The sequence below is a fragment of the Leptodactylus fuscus genome, chromosome 2, assembly GCF_031893055.1.
Source record: "Leptodactylus fuscus isolate aLepFus1 chromosome 2, aLepFus1.hap2, whole genome shotgun sequence".
Classification (NCBI taxonomy): domain Eukaryota; kingdom Metazoa; phylum Chordata; class Amphibia; order Anura; family Leptodactylidae; genus Leptodactylus; species Leptodactylus fuscus.
In genome coordinates this window covers 248,270,177-248,287,020 of record NC_134266.1, presented here as the reverse complement: position 1 = coordinate 248,287,020, position 16,844 = coordinate 248,270,177, and the positions used below count along the sequence as shown (strand labels likewise).

Sequence of the window (16,844 nt, the reverse complement as noted above, 5' to 3'; positions counted from 1 at the left end):
CAAGAAGATGATGACTGGGGAACCTTTCAGGTCGATACGTAAGATTTTGTGGGATAGATGGTTAGAGTACCTGTTGACTTTGTTAGTATAGCAATTCTATGGCTTCATGCACACACAGAGTGCAGACCGAGCTTCGTTCCGACGGTCCAATATTTATAGATCAGGTCCTATAAAACATTGAAACAGAACTCGGCCTCGGCTGCACACTCATGAGCACGAAACCTACAGAAACATTGTCATCTGGAAGAAGAATATAGTAAAGAAAAGAGACTTACTGCAAGAGATTCCATTTGCTAGTGAGACAGCATGGGGTGAGAAAACAGGAGAAGAGAGGACAGTTTCACGTCAGTGCATGCAATATACAGAACCCAGATCTGCACAGCTTCACATAAAGCAGCGCTAGCAGTCATTTTTCAACCACTGAAGGGGTTGAAAAACATCATATTATACCTAAAGCATGCAGGGCGGTCACACAAGCTAATAAAAAAGAAATAGTGACAGGAACATTAGAGATTGGTGACATCGCTCATTGGTATAAGGGCAGTGATCTGGTGACAAGAAGTGTTACCATAGTCTCAGCACCAACCCTAACAGTAAACACATTTCATTTTTGCTGCCGGCTTGCCTCTCCTTGAATAATGAACCGCCATATCCAGGATCAGGTCATGCTTTATGTGCGGCCTTAAAAGGGTAAGATTCCCAGTGAGCTGTGTATGAAGGTCTGTGGTTATTGAAATATTTGCTGGAAATTCCACTGGCTTTTATACCATAGTCTGTAATAAGCTTTCCTTTGGTGTGTATAGTCATGGAATGTGGGGAAAGGTCTTTGTAGATTTGCAAAAAAAAAACCAGTCTTGCAATTTTAATACGGCTAAAAGGCCCTATTAAGGGGCTCTCTGTGGCTAAATCATTGATGACCGATTTCATAATGATGGGGTCCGTCACCTGGCATGCTCACAGATCAGCTCTTTGAAAAGACTGCAACATTTGGAGAAGCCCTATGGCCTCTTCCCTGCTTACCAAGCACAGCTCCATACATTTTATATGGAGACTGTGCTTATTATTGCAGCTCAGCCTCATTCACTTGAATAGGCCTGCGCTGCAAACAGACCATGTGACCAATGAACCTATATGGCCTGAGAAGAGGAAGGGGCACTCACCAGATTGAGGCTGCCACTTTACAGAGCTGATCTGTGGGGGTCCCGGATGTCAGATCTTTGCTAATTTAATATTGATGGCCTATCTCAAAGTCTACCTCCAGTTCTAAACAACTTTTCATAAATGAATAATAGATGTGAATATAAGAATCTTTGTAATATATCTTATTCAATTGATGTATTGCCTCATTCTGTGCTCTCATAGCTTCTTATCTACAACCTAGCAGTGTTAAAAGTGCACAGAGAGTAGGTGCAGCAATTATTTGAGTGTCTTTTCTATCCACCGTCCCTCCTTCATAGACTAAAAAAAATTTGGAAAGTAACTGGCTGAAAAGTGGAGAAGGAAACATATTTCTTTAATAACATGTATTACAAAGTTTCTTACATTAACCTGTACTATTCATTTATGCAAAGTTGTTTATACTCAAGGATTTAAATGAATGTATTAAAAATTTGACTGTGTAATGTGAGCTATTTCTACATGTAAACTGTAAGGGTGGGCATATGTATAAAATCCTATGAAATTCATAAACCCATCTACGCTAGCTTTTCGGTGTAGAAGGTTGTTAACATGGCGCATGACCGTTTCTTGCATCAAAGACACACTCGTATTACACCACCCAGCCAGTTGGGGATGCCTTATCCCAACATATCCATTATAACTCATGGCAGGAAACCGGTGAGCATTATATTGGAAATCGGCGCTAGTTCCTGGTTGTCGTAGATTTTGGCATGTGTAAGATTTCTATCGAGCTTGTTGCCTCTTAATTCTGTAGCGTAGGAAATGCCAGTCTTGGCCGTGTGAACTCTCTGCACGGCTAGCTGCGACGGCTAGTGCACCGGCATCCCATTGCGGCATCCCGCTCCTGATTAGGCCCGACTGAATGGGCCTAATCGGGAGTGAGTCTCATCCCGCGAATCTGCGGGAAGATCGGGCATGTCGCTTCTTTTTCCTGCTAGCTGAAAAAAATCACTAGCGGTAAAAAGAAGTGAAATGAATTCCGGATTCCACGCCAAAATCTGCCTGCATAAAACTCTGTGTGAACTAGCCCTTAATAAATTCATTCAAATAATAAGAATATATTAGAGAATTGCTATTGAGACCGTTTCCATTACTGTAGGCCTGCACAGTTATTCCTGTGACTTCACAATTTGACCTATTTTGAAGCAATTTTCGCTCCATTCACTGAAATATGATTTTCTTTGACCGATTGCAGAAATGTCAATGATCAGTGTCATGTAGAGCAATGTTCAGCTCGCTGTTATCACAATTCTAGTACTTTCTGGGACATTCCTGTACAAGCTGCCAAATGAGTCACGATTCCTTCCTTCCGTGTGATTGTCCTCAGTACTAGCGGGTAATGTGAAATCATATCTGCGGAAAGCTTTCTGGTTAACCCTATGTATCCTGGAAATCAGACAAAGGACCAGATAACCAATCGCTTCTATTTTCAGGTACAGTATAAGGACTTACAGGTAGTGTTCGTTCCCACCATACCGGGTGCAGCGACTTTATAGTGCAAAGTCCACAGTCAGGTGGAAGAAACTCAACACACAAGAGGTTCAGGGGTGGTTTGCTTTGGACTATCCTTCGTTGTTAGTAGAGTTCCCCAAAGATAACATCATAAATTGTTCTGCTCCCATAATCCCTCCTATCACGCTGTAGGGTAGCAATAAGAACTATATATAATTTGTAGATATATATGATGGGGTCTAAACAGTAGATAGGGGATATATAGCATGTACAAATATATAGTGTTCAGGACCTCTATGCTGTTTTATTGCATTCAGAAGCGCCACCCTCTGGTTATCCAGGTCTACTGATAGAGACCCTTCCCCAAGTCTCATATAGTAAGGTAGCAGATGAAAGTACTCGGTAACTAGCGCATGCGCAGTGCATTGTGGTAAGAGATGCTGATGGACAGAGTTGCATTACATGGCCTTCCATCAGGAATGAGAGTGACAAGACTGTCCAGGTGAAAGGCCTGGATAACCAAGGGAAGGGACTTCAAAATGCAATGAATCCGCACTGAACATCTGTATATTAGTAACCTGCATATAACCAGGGCTATGGAGTCAGACGGCCAAACCACCGACGATTCCTGTATTTTTCCACAGCTCCGTTCCTGTATAAATGGCAGACAGCCATGGCCAGTCAGAAGCGGTAAATATCCTCTAATTCACTGAAAAGCCATTGACCGATTCCTATTTGAGTAAAAATATGTAACAAGCTATACATCTAATTATTATACAATATTAATAATTGTACAATATTAAAAATAATCATTTTATCCTGAAGTTGGAGTAACTTTTTTCTGATTCCGACTCCATGGCCCTGGCATATATTAACTTTACTTATTGTTTAGAACCCATTACATATAGAAGTTGACAACAGTTGATGTATATGGTGACAGGCCCATAGACTTCATTACTGTATGAAATAAGAGTTTCCTTTTGGCCTACGTATGGTTGGTATATATTTTGTTTCTTGACTTGAACATGTTTTTTGATCTTGGACAAGCCCTTATGTGCGGATTCTCATTTAACTTTATAAAAATAAATAAATAAATAATACAACACAAAATCCACATCAGTAATTCTGTATCTAATGCCGCCATCATGACAGTACTGGCTGTCTGGGGCCTGGCCACAGCTCTAACAGAAAAATGCACGGTGTGTTGTGTTGCATGTAAATCTGCTTGTACATGCTGCTCACACCAGGGGTCCTCAAACTAAGGCCACATGCAGCCTGCCGAGGACACTTTTCCAGCCCGCCGACACAGCTACAGTATAATGAAGCTCCTAGGGCCGTGATGGCCGTTGCCCCAATTGCTCACTAACGGGGAATCTGGTACAGGATTCCTTGTTAGTGAGCGATTTCTTCTTTGTCAGTGTAGGCCACGGTCCGCGGCTCTTCATGGGTAAGTATAATTGTGTGTGTGTATATACTGTGTGAGTGTGTGTGGAGGGGGGCTACTGTGGAGCATTTTATACTGTGTGGGGAGGGGGCTACTATGGAGCATTTAATACTGTGTGGGGAGGGGGCTACTATGGAGCATTTAATACTGTGTGGGGAGGGGGCTACTATGGAGCATTTAATACTGTGTGGGGAGGGGGCTACTATGGAGCATTTAATACTGTGTGTGGAGGGGGGCTACTGTGAAGCATTTAATATTGTGTGGGGAGGGAGGCTACTGTGGAGCATTTTATACTGTGTGTGGAGGGGGGCTACTATGGAGCATTTAATACTGTGTGTGGAGGGGGGCTACTGTGAAGCATTTAATATTGTGTGGGGAGGGGAGGATACTGTGGAGTATTTAATACTGTGTGGAGAGGGGAGTTACTGTGAAGCATTTAATACTGTGTGGGGAGGGGAGCTACTGGGGAGCATTTAATACTGTGTGGGGAGGGGGGCTACTGCAGAGCATTTAATACTGTGTGGGGAGGGGGGCTACTGCAGAGCATTTAATACTGTGTGGGGAGGAATTTGTTTATAGTTTTTTAAAACTACATTTCGGCCCTCCAGTGGTCTGAGGGGCAGTGAACTGGCCCCCTGTTTAAAAAGATTGAGGACCGCTGGCTTACACTATACCAGAGCAGCACATGACTGCTTCAGCTGCATGCTACCACTCCCTGCTTGTGCCAATTTTGCCTAAAGTTCTCTGCCAGAGGTGCGTTCAACCAGGCAACAATTGTCTGAGCTGGCTAATTCATTGATGTGCAATGACATGCAGTAAATACCAATAAAACGGCTCCAGGATCCCTGAGTGGGGACACAAGTAATTTTATATTGTGAATGGGGCCACTACAGAACATTTTATTATACTGGGGGGGGGGGGGGGCTGGGGAGAATTATACTGTGTTTAGGCCATTGGAGAGCATTATACAATGTGTTGGGGGGAGCACTGTGGAGCATTACATTGTGCATGGGGGCATTGTGGAGCATTATACTATTTGTGTGAGTGCGGGGCACTAAGGAGAATTATATTATGTGGGGCTATTGTGGAGCATTTTATTGTGTAGGAGGCATTGGGGAGCATTATACTGCTTGGGGGACGACGACACTGGAGAACGTTATACATTGTGTCAGACACTAGGGAGTATTCTAATGTGTGTGTAGGGCACAGGACAGGAAACTAATATAAGCCAGGGAAGGGGGTGCCCACAATTTATGTCTGTATGGGCCCCGAAACTCCTGATGGTAACCCTGTCTGTAGAAACACCACAAGTCAAATTATTTTTTTGGAGTTTGTGCAAATTTGTGTTGCAATGCAGAATATAACGTGCTGTTGACCTACATGATAAAATCCTGCATCCAAAATTGGCAAAACATGTGACCCTTAAAGTGGTTTTATTAGACTGCATTCTTTTGCCTCTTTAATCCCTGGTATGTTCGGGTCCGCTGGGGAACCCAAATGACGAAGAGCCTGTCCGCTAATATAACGGTTACCGACTGACACCTAAGACTATAATGGGGCCCGCCGGATGTGCACTGTTTTTATACTGAAATCGTCAGACAGAAAAGTTCTCCATGTAGGATTTTTCTCTCTGCTGATTGTCAAAGGATTCAGTACAAGTCATGTAGAACGTGCAGTCCAGCATGTTATAGAGCAAGAAGAACTGGCCAAACTGATGTATAGTTCATTTAGTAGTCCTGCTCATTCTAAGTTTAGGGGTCTTGTGGGTCCTACACAGAGGCACAACTATACAAGAAAAAAGGTTTATAATAAGATCAAAAATTGGACTCCTAAACCCAAAAAGAACAAAGATTTAGATTAATAAATTGTAGGTTTTACAGATTTTTTTTTTTCCCTACAAGACTTTACATCAATCTGCTCCTCCTGCTCTATAAACACAATGCCTGCAGATCAGACACCATATTTAAAGGGATTTCCAGGATTTAGTTACTGTGCAGTGGTATGCAGTACCAGATGCAAGAAGGCTCACATGACCACTGAGACCATTCAATGACCTCAGCAGTCACCGATGACATCACCAATCTTTCACTCACATAATGTCACCACTTTGTTAACAACTACTCCATTGTCATGGGATCCTCTCTGTTCCCAACACCGCAAGGGAGAAAGAAGACAAGGACAATAAAGCACTGGGATAGGCGAGTATTTTTTTTTACCTACCCCATTCTTGTCCTAAATCCTGGACAACCCCTTTAACGTGACCAGTTCCCTTTAAATACAATCAATCACTGAATGGAAGGAAGACATGAATAAGAATAAGGTGGTTATACATAGCCCATATTATACCAACTCCCTTCTAGGGTGTGGATTTACTGCCGCTATAACATAGACGACCATATTACAGGACGGGGGGATACAGACACCGATACCATTCTCCAGAGGAACATTAAATTAAGCTCTGGCAGAAGTGACTCAGAATAAGTTACTGAGAAGAGAATACCGTTCTCTGGGAACATGTGGGTATGTGACGTTCTACTATACATAGCTAGAAGTTTGGAATTTCTTCAAGTCTGCCAAGTCAGCTTAATTTTAATTATAAACAATATAAGAAAAAAAGAAGGGTTTATAGAAGCAGTGGAGGAGGGGTAGGATACATTTTGCAAGCAGAGACTGCCGTTGCCATGCCAGGATTACCGGAAGGTATGACATACGTACAATTCTGACGGAACCTGATGCAACTTGTTGTGTCAAGCACATCCTGACTTTTGCATAAACAAAATTAGGTGAAACTAATTTTTATTACCATACAAATGAATGAATAAGTTCAATATAACAAGCCATGTGGTTACAATGCTTTGCAATACAAGCACCGTATGCAGATCCTGAACTAACTTGCTGTGTAAAGTAAACTTCAAGTAAAGAGGGCCTTTCACCACTTCCAACAAAGTCCAGTTCTTTACATCAATTTATAGTCGCTGCTCTACTGATTCGGCCACTGTTAGGGTTTTTTTCTCTAGCCCCCACCGTTCCTGAGCCATCAGTCCTGTTAGTTTTGGTGTTTCATATGCTATTTAGTCTTTGTACTGTCAGGAGGGCGGTGTCAGGCAGGAGCAGATGAGGGGTGTGATTCTGAGCTCTTACACTGGCGGCCTCTGATTGGAGCTCAGAGTCACACCCCCTGCCTGGCACCGCCCTTCTGACAATACAGAGCTGAAATAGCACATTAGGCACCAAAACTAAGTGTCCTTGTTGCTCAGGAACTGTGGAAGCTAGAGAGAAAAATCCAATTGTGCTGGAATCAATGGAGTGGAGATGGAGATGAAGATGCTAAGAACTGGAGTTGGTGGAGGTGGTGAAAGGTCCTCTTTAGGCATAAAATGTCTAATGTATTTTTTGCCCTTATTCAACTGCTGGTCAAAGAACTGGGTCATATATGTAATGATCAAGGCCAAAACCCAAAGTTTCTTATGACTATCTGACCACTCCAGCAACATGACAGATTGAACTGACCATTAGGGAGGTTTTTTGTTTAGTTTTTTTTTTTTGTCTTTTTTACACGATCAACCAAGTTCAGCCTATCATGCCATACACGTCATTTTATCCAACCAAGACCAAAATTGTTTCATTTGGCCAATCATATTTTCGTCAGACAGAGGCTGGCGTTGCAAACGGTCATTTGTATTAATCTGTGAAACGGCTGTTGGCTGAAGTAGCCGAAATTGGTCATTTTAGTCAAATTTTTATTTATCTTGTTTGTATGGGCTGCTTTATGATGGGAAAATGTCTGACTATCAATGAAGGAGACATCTGCCCAAACCGTGTGTGTTGGGTCTTAGACAGGTAAGGATATGTTCATGTCGTAGAAAGTAAACAGGAATTTACAGTGGACTTCTGCCACAAATTCCTCTCCATTTTCCGTCCCTCCGGCTTTCACTCACTGATTAGGCTCAGATGGATAGAACTAATCGGCGGTGCGGCTTGTGCCACGAGGTCTGTGGTTGATCAACCAAGGAATCCGCCGCAAGATGGAGCAAGGCGCCTATTTCAGGAAGATTCTGAGAAGAGTTTGACGCAGATTTTGAGGTGGTATCCACCTAAAAATTTGCTCCGAATGAACATAACCTAAACTGGAAAATTGTGCTGAATATTTGGGCTGAACTGAAAATATTCTAAAGGGGATGTTTCATGAAGACAACCCATTTCCATATGACCAATTATGTCAAATGGAAAGCGTAGATTAAAAACCGTAATCTCGGAATCCCTGTGGCTGGCAGAGCTGGCTTGTCCTTATATTACATGGTCAGCCATTTATTTTCAGGCAGGCTGCACCATCTTGGGGCTGATCACCAGGGGATTTATCCTGGGCCTGCGCCAACCAGCTCATCTAGATTTATCCTGGGCCATTTCATCTAGATTTAATGCCGGAGACAATCTTGCTTGTTTCTTTTGTACAGTACTGTGTAATGTAAATTTAGTATTTGCTGCCATTATTAGTATTTTTTATGTATGTTATATTGGAGAGTAAAGTCGTATTATGAATTACTAGTATAGAAGTAGTGGGTTTTCTTACTTTTTCTTCCGAATCTCCTGGCTGACATGTGATAACTCCATCTTTTGAGCCTCCCGCAAATGTGGATTTACAGTTTTTTAGCCACTGATTGGGGAAAAAATTAGAAATATATTACTTATACAATGTGAACGTATCTAATGTCACAAATAAAAATGAGATGTACATATTATTTAACAATATGAATAAAAGCCAAAAAGGCGATAAAATAAATTGAATATGTATAAATTATTCTTTTGAGGATGAAATAGTAACATTTGGGTTGTTTTTTTTGCTTTTTTTTTTTAAATGTAGATTATGAGCCCCACATAAAGCTCACAATGTACATTTTTCCCTATCAGTATGTCTTTTTTTGCAATATGGGATGGGAATCCACACAAACACGGGGAGAACATACAAACTCCTTGTAGATGGTTTTTTGCCCTTGGCGGGATTTGAACACCAGGACTCCAGCGCTGCAAGGCTGCAGTGCTAACCACTGAGCCACCGTGTGACCCAAAATAGTAACATATGTGACTAATAGGCGTGGCCTGCCATAGCCTAGGATACAATAAGTATCCTAAATGTATTTCTGTGTATATGAGCACTAATGCAATGAAATTATTCGGATAAAGTCCAGTATAACAGTAAAAAAATGTATTATCAACACAAGGGCTGCCCGGCCTGTCTTGTCACGGAAGTTAATGGAGCGTTATACTTACAGATACTGTAGCTTCTTTTCTATTGTTGTATGTGTCCAGGTATTCCTGTAGTTCTAGTACGCTGAACTTTAACTTCTCGAGGAGCCCGCACGACAACAGCTGAAATACAAGTGTAGACTTGGTAAGTACCCTCAGTTTATGCCATGGACGTCCCCACATTTTTAGCAATCTTCATGGAGCTAATACTCACTGGTTACTTTATGGTTTACATTATGCCTAATTTTTTATTCCCATGACAGAGAAGTCTCTACTGGAAACATCTCCCCAATTAGTCTCGTATATATATTTATGTGAGAGTCATGGGTAGCCTAAGGTCAGCTAAGTGTCTCAGCTTGATCATGGGTTTATTGATCCAAATTGACTGTATCACAGATCCCTTACGCATCGCCCCACTCCCAAAAAAAAAAAAAAAAAAAAAAAAAAAAAATTGACAATACTCACCGTCTCTGCATCCACAAATAGTGTTGGACATTCAGAGCACATGGTCAGTAACTGTGACGTGCTCACAAACTTTGACCCAATACCACGAAGACTATCTCCAAGATAACAAGCAGCATCACATGTCAGGAAGCAGAACCTCTTCTGGATACTCTGCAAGGAACAATGGTTCATTTATATTCATTGGAGCCAATCGTAAACCAAATCTCCATCAGCCCTATAGAGACATCTCCGCGCCATTCAAACAGGAATCTGGGACTCTCATTCTAGGGTTTGTTGGGGTCCCAGTAGCGTAAATAGGTGATATACGTTTGCTAATATCACAACTTTTAAAAATATTTTGATCCAATCCAATGTCATCATTTTCAATAGGATTACCCACTTCTGGGCTCCGACAAAATCTTGAATTCGGGCAAACATGGAAATCTTTGATATTTTCAATCAGTTAACCTATTGGGCATCACCAGCAGAACCCACCTTGAACAAGGAGGAAAAAACGTGAAAGGTATAAACTGCACAGGACCCGTCAGAATCGGACATGAGCTGGTTGATATGACTGCGCCATGCTTCCTCTGCATCATCGCATGCTGTTGGTTGAAATGCAGCCAAGATGGCGGAGAAGAAAGGTGAAGGAGGTGGTGGCGTTATCCGGTCTCCATCACCAAAGCTTTGAAGAAGGGCACAGTAAAAAAAACAAAACATTACAGTAAATATACAAGAAAAAAAAAAAACAGGAGCTGACCTTTAAAAGGTGTATTGTAGTCTACATGACATTACACATACTAGAAAATACAGTGTTACTAGGAGGGGAAACATTAAAATAAATTAAATTAAAAACATACTGGTTCAATGCATACTGCTCCATCATCCGATCCTCTTTCTCTTCTTCCGCCATCTCAAGGCTAAAGCTGTCATTACATTCAAACACCACCGGCATTTCACTCATTGACCCAGACAGATCATCTTCTTGTACAGTTGCATCATCTTCATCTAGAGCAGCATCCGCCTAAAATTTGAGAATTTGATATAAAATTTTAGTTGTTAACCCACATCTGGTCATGAAACTAAGTTCCCAACATAAGATGGCAGTGTCTAGATAGAAACCACGGAAAACACACTTCTAACTTTCAGTGACTTGATATCAAGGATCCTTAATATATATATATATCTGCCATTGAAACGCTCAATGAACAAATTATCTTAAAAGCTATGGACATCTTTGCACCATTTCTGTTCACGTTATATGCTAAATTAAGCAACTTTTTTTTTTTTAAATAAACATTTCCTACCATTTTGTTGCCGTGCAGTATATGCACTTCCTTCACTTAGCTGATTGTCCTGCTGAATCTCTCATTCAACAGGCTCTTACTTTATCTCCTTTCTCTCAGTATTAGATATAGTATCAAGAAGGGAGGACACAGTAGATCAGAATGTAGAGTGGTTGAAAGCATCCAAGTTATCAGGGAAGGCAGATCACAAAGGCTGTAGATAGGTAACAAAGCACACAAAAGGCAGATTGCAGGAGGAAGAGGGCGAAACATGAACAATGTACAAGTATAGAGACAAGGCAGAGTGCTTTGGCAATCTCGCCACGGATGGGGGTATCAAACATTCCTCTGTGTCACTGTCCATTAGGACAAGGAAGAAGAAATCTCTGTATGAGCTGTACGAGGGTAGTCTGAAAAGTTTCCGACCTCTACATGTAGATTGCAACACTCGTCAACCAAAGTTGGGGAATGTGTTCGCACAAATATCTAATGACAGCACGATTCGATTTAATTCATTTTCACAAAATCACTTGCATCGACTCACCTCAATGACTGTCAAAGAGAAACCGCTGGTGCAAAATGGCTGAAATTTTTGTGAGTACATTCCAACGCATGCGCGAACACATTCCTCAACTTTGGTTGACGAGTGTTGCCATCTACAGGTGGAGGTCGGAAACTTTTCAGACTACCCTCGTAGAAGAAAAATCAGTCCAGAAATAAAGCTGTCCTAATACATGAAAGCTAGTGAAGGCAGCAGCATCTTGGGCATATAGACTTCCCATCTAGACTTCTTGAAACTAGGAGTAGAGCACAAAAGCTCTACCAAGAACCCCAAGTGTTAGGGGGTCGGTGCAACATTTAACTCAAAGACGAATACATATAAAAAATAGATTTCAGTATCTCAAAGGTGTCCATAGCTCTTAATATAGTAACCCTGTTCAATACCAACAGTATCCAGTATTTGGGGCAACACTTGGGTGTGAAAAGAAAAGACATACTGACGTGTTCCCTGCATACATGACATACTGACGTGTTCCCTGCGCTCTGCTGTCCACTACTGGTCACCTTCTGTAGTGTGCCAGGCCTCACATCATGGGAAGTTTTGAAGCTCAAGTGTCCACTGAGGCCAATCAGTAACCTCAGAAGTTGCAGGACGAGAACTGATGACATCACTCACATACATCACGGGTTCCTCACCAGCGCCCCCTGTATTATTACTCTTGGCAGTAACATGAACCTTGGGGTTTCTAGCGCTGTGAGCCCCAGCACACGAGGCAACTGGGTCCGCGAGTGGAGGACGGAACATCAGGCGAATGTTCCTTTATTTTTTCTTTGCCACCCAAATCCTGAACATCCCCTTTAAGTTAATCATATGCCATTAGAAAATGTTCTTTGTTGCTGAGAAAATTTATCCATTAGGAATCAGGTCAGCGTGCTCCATTTTATCAATGTACGCCATATATCTGGAAGGTTAGTAACTCCCGTATCTAGCCAGGTTGCATGAAAGTGTGCAACGTTCTACTTGAAAATACCAAGTGCCAATGCTTTGAGATTTGCCCATGCATGCCCATGCAGTTAAAGCCTTTATAAATCTTTAAATAACAACCTACTACGTTGTAAGAACAAGTCTATATGTGCAAATTAGGAGATCCAGAGCAGAAAACGGTTCATCGCAGTGCCAAAGGTTGCATCGGTACATATTTATGTTCAGTCCCTCCCCCTTCAGGAAGAAAACGCCAGTAAACAAACAGAACCCGTATTATGTGACTAGAAAAATCTTTAAATGTCCCCTTGTCCCCATGTTTACAATCTGCCACTGGATACGAGGTGTTGATGTGTATAGGCTGCAGTTTGCGACGACCTTATATACAGGAAAGAAAACATTGATCAACTTTCACCAACCTTTTATAATGAAAGAATCGAGTCTTCAATGCACCAATGCCTTCAAACAGCAACATAGAGCAGTTTTTGTGCAAATCTAGCAAAATACTGTGGTCAGAATTTAATATTCTGATAGTGTGCCAAAGCGGCATGAATTCATTCAAATGTGCATTGTGCACAATAGGCTCCCACATAGGAAAATAAATCACATAGAGGACATGCAACCCACATCATAAAAAGCATTTTGTGCCCAGTGCCTGCTAACTTTGTGTATCTCATAGTCCCAACATGCAGAATAAAAAAAAATTAATGGAGGTCTATGTAAGAAGTGATTCAGTTGGCCGGATCAGCGTCATATGTTAAGCAGAAAGAATTCAGAGAGGTGTGAACAAGCAACAAGCAGAACATGGACGTGGGTTTATCATGGTGTGCATTCATATTTCACATGTAATATATATATATAAAAAAATCACAATATTTTATCACAAAGATTCACAATGACCCCTTGTAGACCTAAGAAAAACGTGTGCGACAAGGGGTCGGGCAACGAAAATGAAAAATGTATCTTAAAGCTCCAATGCAAATTCTGTAAGGGGTCATGTAAAACTTGGGTCATGTAACAGAGGGGTCTTTGGACTCCCTTAGGCACCAGGACTCTGGTGTAGCCACTACCTCTTCTTGCCCTATGGCTACACCCATGATTCCAATACCATTAGTTGCTTGTAGCACTTGGGATTTGGGACCAATACTTAAGTTTGTCTTCAACAATGTAGTTAGGTCGATTGAATTCCTAAGACATTGGCTTTGGGATCCTGTATCAAATTAGGCCTTGACCGTCACTGGGAAATTAAGAAAGTGATATCATCAACCTAGATGTTGAATAATTCAATGGATTTTATTGCTTTACCATTAGCCGCACTTAGGACATAGGCCTATTCAAGTGCATGGGCCATGGGATATGTCCGTATTACATATGTACATAATAAATTACTCATATACATTGACCATCATTACTAAGAAAGTAAGTCTTTGTAGTAATGAACATCTCAAGGAACGTGTTCCCATTCATTAATGTTCATTACCCGGTAGTGACCAAGGAATTGGCTCAACTTGGTCGGTTTTTCTACCCTACATTATGCTAGTATATTGATATATTTGATGCATAGTATATACAATAGAACAGTAAAAATAAAAATATGCCAAATATACTTTCAGCATTGCAAAGTACGTTTAAGAGGAAGTTCACAGTATAGACTATGTCCTACCTCTATAGACAGATACCATTGAGGTTCCTCAAGACTCACAGGCATCACCAGATACCATATAGCATCTTCTGCATTACTGTGGTCTCAATAACCAAAAAAATTCCAAAAAATTGTACGTACATGTGAAATACTATGCTACAAAGCAAAGGGTCTGGATCAACGTTATCATCCACCAAGGTTAGTCATTAAACTTTGTGTAGTTAGAGAGGACCAGATCTAACTCCCGGACCCTCCAGCTGAGAAGGACTCAACATTATGACGTCAAGTCAACGTATTAGTCTCCTGCTAGGATTTAGACAGGGTTACTGAGAAATCAGATGGAAGAAGCATTCATTCAGCCATGGCCAACATTTAAAGTCTACCAAAACTCCATCACCTTAGAATCCTCAGATAAGAGTGGATTAGTGATTTCAGGCAAAGACGCGTCAAAACTAGAGGTTCTTGTGTTAAGGGAATGGGGATCGGCAGAGGTTGTGTCACATGATGTGGAGGGAGACTCCATGTGATTTGTCTCTTCTGAAGGAGAAAGGCTTATGATCTACAACAAGAAAAGAAAGGCACTGTGAGTTGTACGTATATAGTACCGTATATATACCCAAGACCTTAAAACTTTATAACCAGCCTCAAGTTGAAGAGGACCTTCCACCACCTCCAGCTCTTTGCATCCTTCCATAGACGCGGCTCTATGCTGGCACAGTCGTTTAAAGGGATTCTACCATTAAAGCAACTTTTTTTCTAATTACCACATCGGAATAGCCTTAAGAAAGGCTATTCGTCTCCTACCTTTAGATGTGGTCTCCGTCGCGCCGTTCCTTAGAAATATCGGTAGTTACCGGTATGCTAATGAGATCTCGGCAGCAATGAGGGCGTCCTTCTTCTTCATCTGCCTCCTCCCCTTGTCTGTCGTCTTCTTTCTTCGTCATGTCTGACGCCTGCGCAGTCGGCTCTGACAGCGAGGAGGCAGATGAAGAATAAGGACGCCCTCATTGCTGCTGAGACCTCATTAGCATACCGGTAAGTACCGGTATTTCTAAGGAACGACGTGACGGAGACCACATCTAAAGGTAGGAGATGAATAGCCTTTCTTAAGGCTATTCCGACGTGGTAATTAGAAAAAAAGTTGCTTTAATGGTAGAATCCCTTTAATTCTCTAGCCCCCACTATTGGCACTGATTTTTGACAATATTTCACATGATCGCTCCTTTCCTAAATGTTTCAAATTGGCAGGATTTTAGTGGAAACTGCGCTGGCTCTATTTTCCAGGTACGATTTTCGCCATCCATAGTGTACCATGATACAACCCTGTGTCTCTAAAGCTACCATGATACATTGCCAATCGAACCCACTGAGCTGTATTGGGATTTGAAGGGGTATTCTAACCTAAAACTTTTACGATGGACTATCTCTAGCAACTTCATTCCAATGCCTCCTAGCCTCAGTTTTGTCTGAGCATCCCCTGTTCCAATGATCTATGGAATCCAGATACTGAGACCTCATTGAACAAATAAATATTACTCATCTATTGTATAACTAGAGGTTAGAATACCTCTTTAAGTGTAAGACGAGATGATCTTTCTATATCTAATCTAATATAAAGAGAGAGCATACATACAGCATTTTGTTTGTTGCTTAGAGTTTGCCCCATCAGAGGAGAATTGTGTTGATGTTCATGCATAGAAATATTAATCAGAATTATACGCCAGATCCAACTGATGTAGTTCTATATGCAATGACAAATATGCAGATTCATTCTATTTCAGAAGAAAACAAACTCTGCCCCCTACTGGTACATACCCTTGTAAGGCCCAGGGGCTGAGTTTGCAGCAGAACGCACTCGGATGACACTCAGATTGTCACTTAACTGCACTCTGTTCTACATTCACGCCTATGGGGGGGTTTAATTTATTCCGTTCTGAGCAGAATGGATTAAAATCCTGATAGATGAGAGTGCACGGAACGTACTAAGGTGACTCTGAGGTCAGTCCAAGTGCCATTCGAGTGCACTCCACTGCAAACTTGGCTCCACAACAGAAGTCAACGTCTGACCCATAAAAGAGCCTTGAAACAGGACGAGGACATTAACAATCAGTATTAGCCTTGACCGTAGTTTGATGCAATACACCATCCATAATTGCAGACCCATTGTCATTGCTATGGCTGTACAGCTGCAAAATATAAGTTTTATTCCTGTCCATTTTTTGCGAAAAACCTTGACAGCACACGGGTGCCAATGCTGTTTATATGGACCTGTAATAGGGCATCTTTTTTGTATTTTTTGCTATTTTTGCCCTGTAACCCAACACAAATCTACAATACAACGTTTGTACATAGTGACCCTCTAGGAGGGGGAAGAATACAGTCCCAACTATGTAAGGAATTCTGTCTGGGCAGCCTAGTAGTAGCAGCTGAGCTCCTTCTCCAGTAACCCCGGTCCTTGCACTTACCAAGTCAGAGGATTCCAGGATTTGACTTGTGGTGAGGTCTTCTTCTGAGGATTCATCGGAATCGTCCTGGTTCATTTTGTTCAGGCTGTGTGTGCTTCCAGAGAGCTGGCTTTCCTCCAAGAGCTGCATATCGCACTTATCCAGACTGTCAAGAGAACGTCTGCGAACTCCCCAGTTGAAATTATCCATGCTTTCTCCCTGGAAT

General features: G+C 41.7%; 1 protein-coding gene across 3 annotated transcripts in view; it reads right to left on the bottom strand.

The window, feature by feature from the left end:
- Positions 1-16,844, bottom strand: part of FRY (FRY microtubule binding protein) — a 203,376-nt gene that overhangs the window by 9,780 nt on the left and 176,752 nt on the right. For 2 of the 3 annotated variants that reach the window (XM_075265973.1, XM_075265974.1), the window contains exons 52-58: positions 16,640-16,837; positions 14,572-14,733; positions 10,624-10,787; positions 10,259-10,448; positions 9,785-9,934; positions 9,344-9,442; positions 8,646-8,729 (exon numbers count right to left, since the gene is read on the bottom strand). In XM_075265973.1, the coding sequence (XP_075122074.1) occupies positions 8,646-8,729; positions 9,344-9,442; positions 9,785-9,934; positions 10,259-10,448; positions 10,624-10,787; positions 14,572-14,733; positions 16,640-16,837 (1,047 nt within the window). Of the gene's footprint in view, positions 1-275; positions 294-8,645; positions 8,730-9,343; positions 9,443-9,784; positions 9,935-10,258; positions 10,449-10,623; positions 10,788-14,571; positions 14,734-16,639; positions 16,838-16,844 lie in introns of all 3 variants that reach the window. The other variant, XM_075265972.1, reaches the window with a different exon arrangement.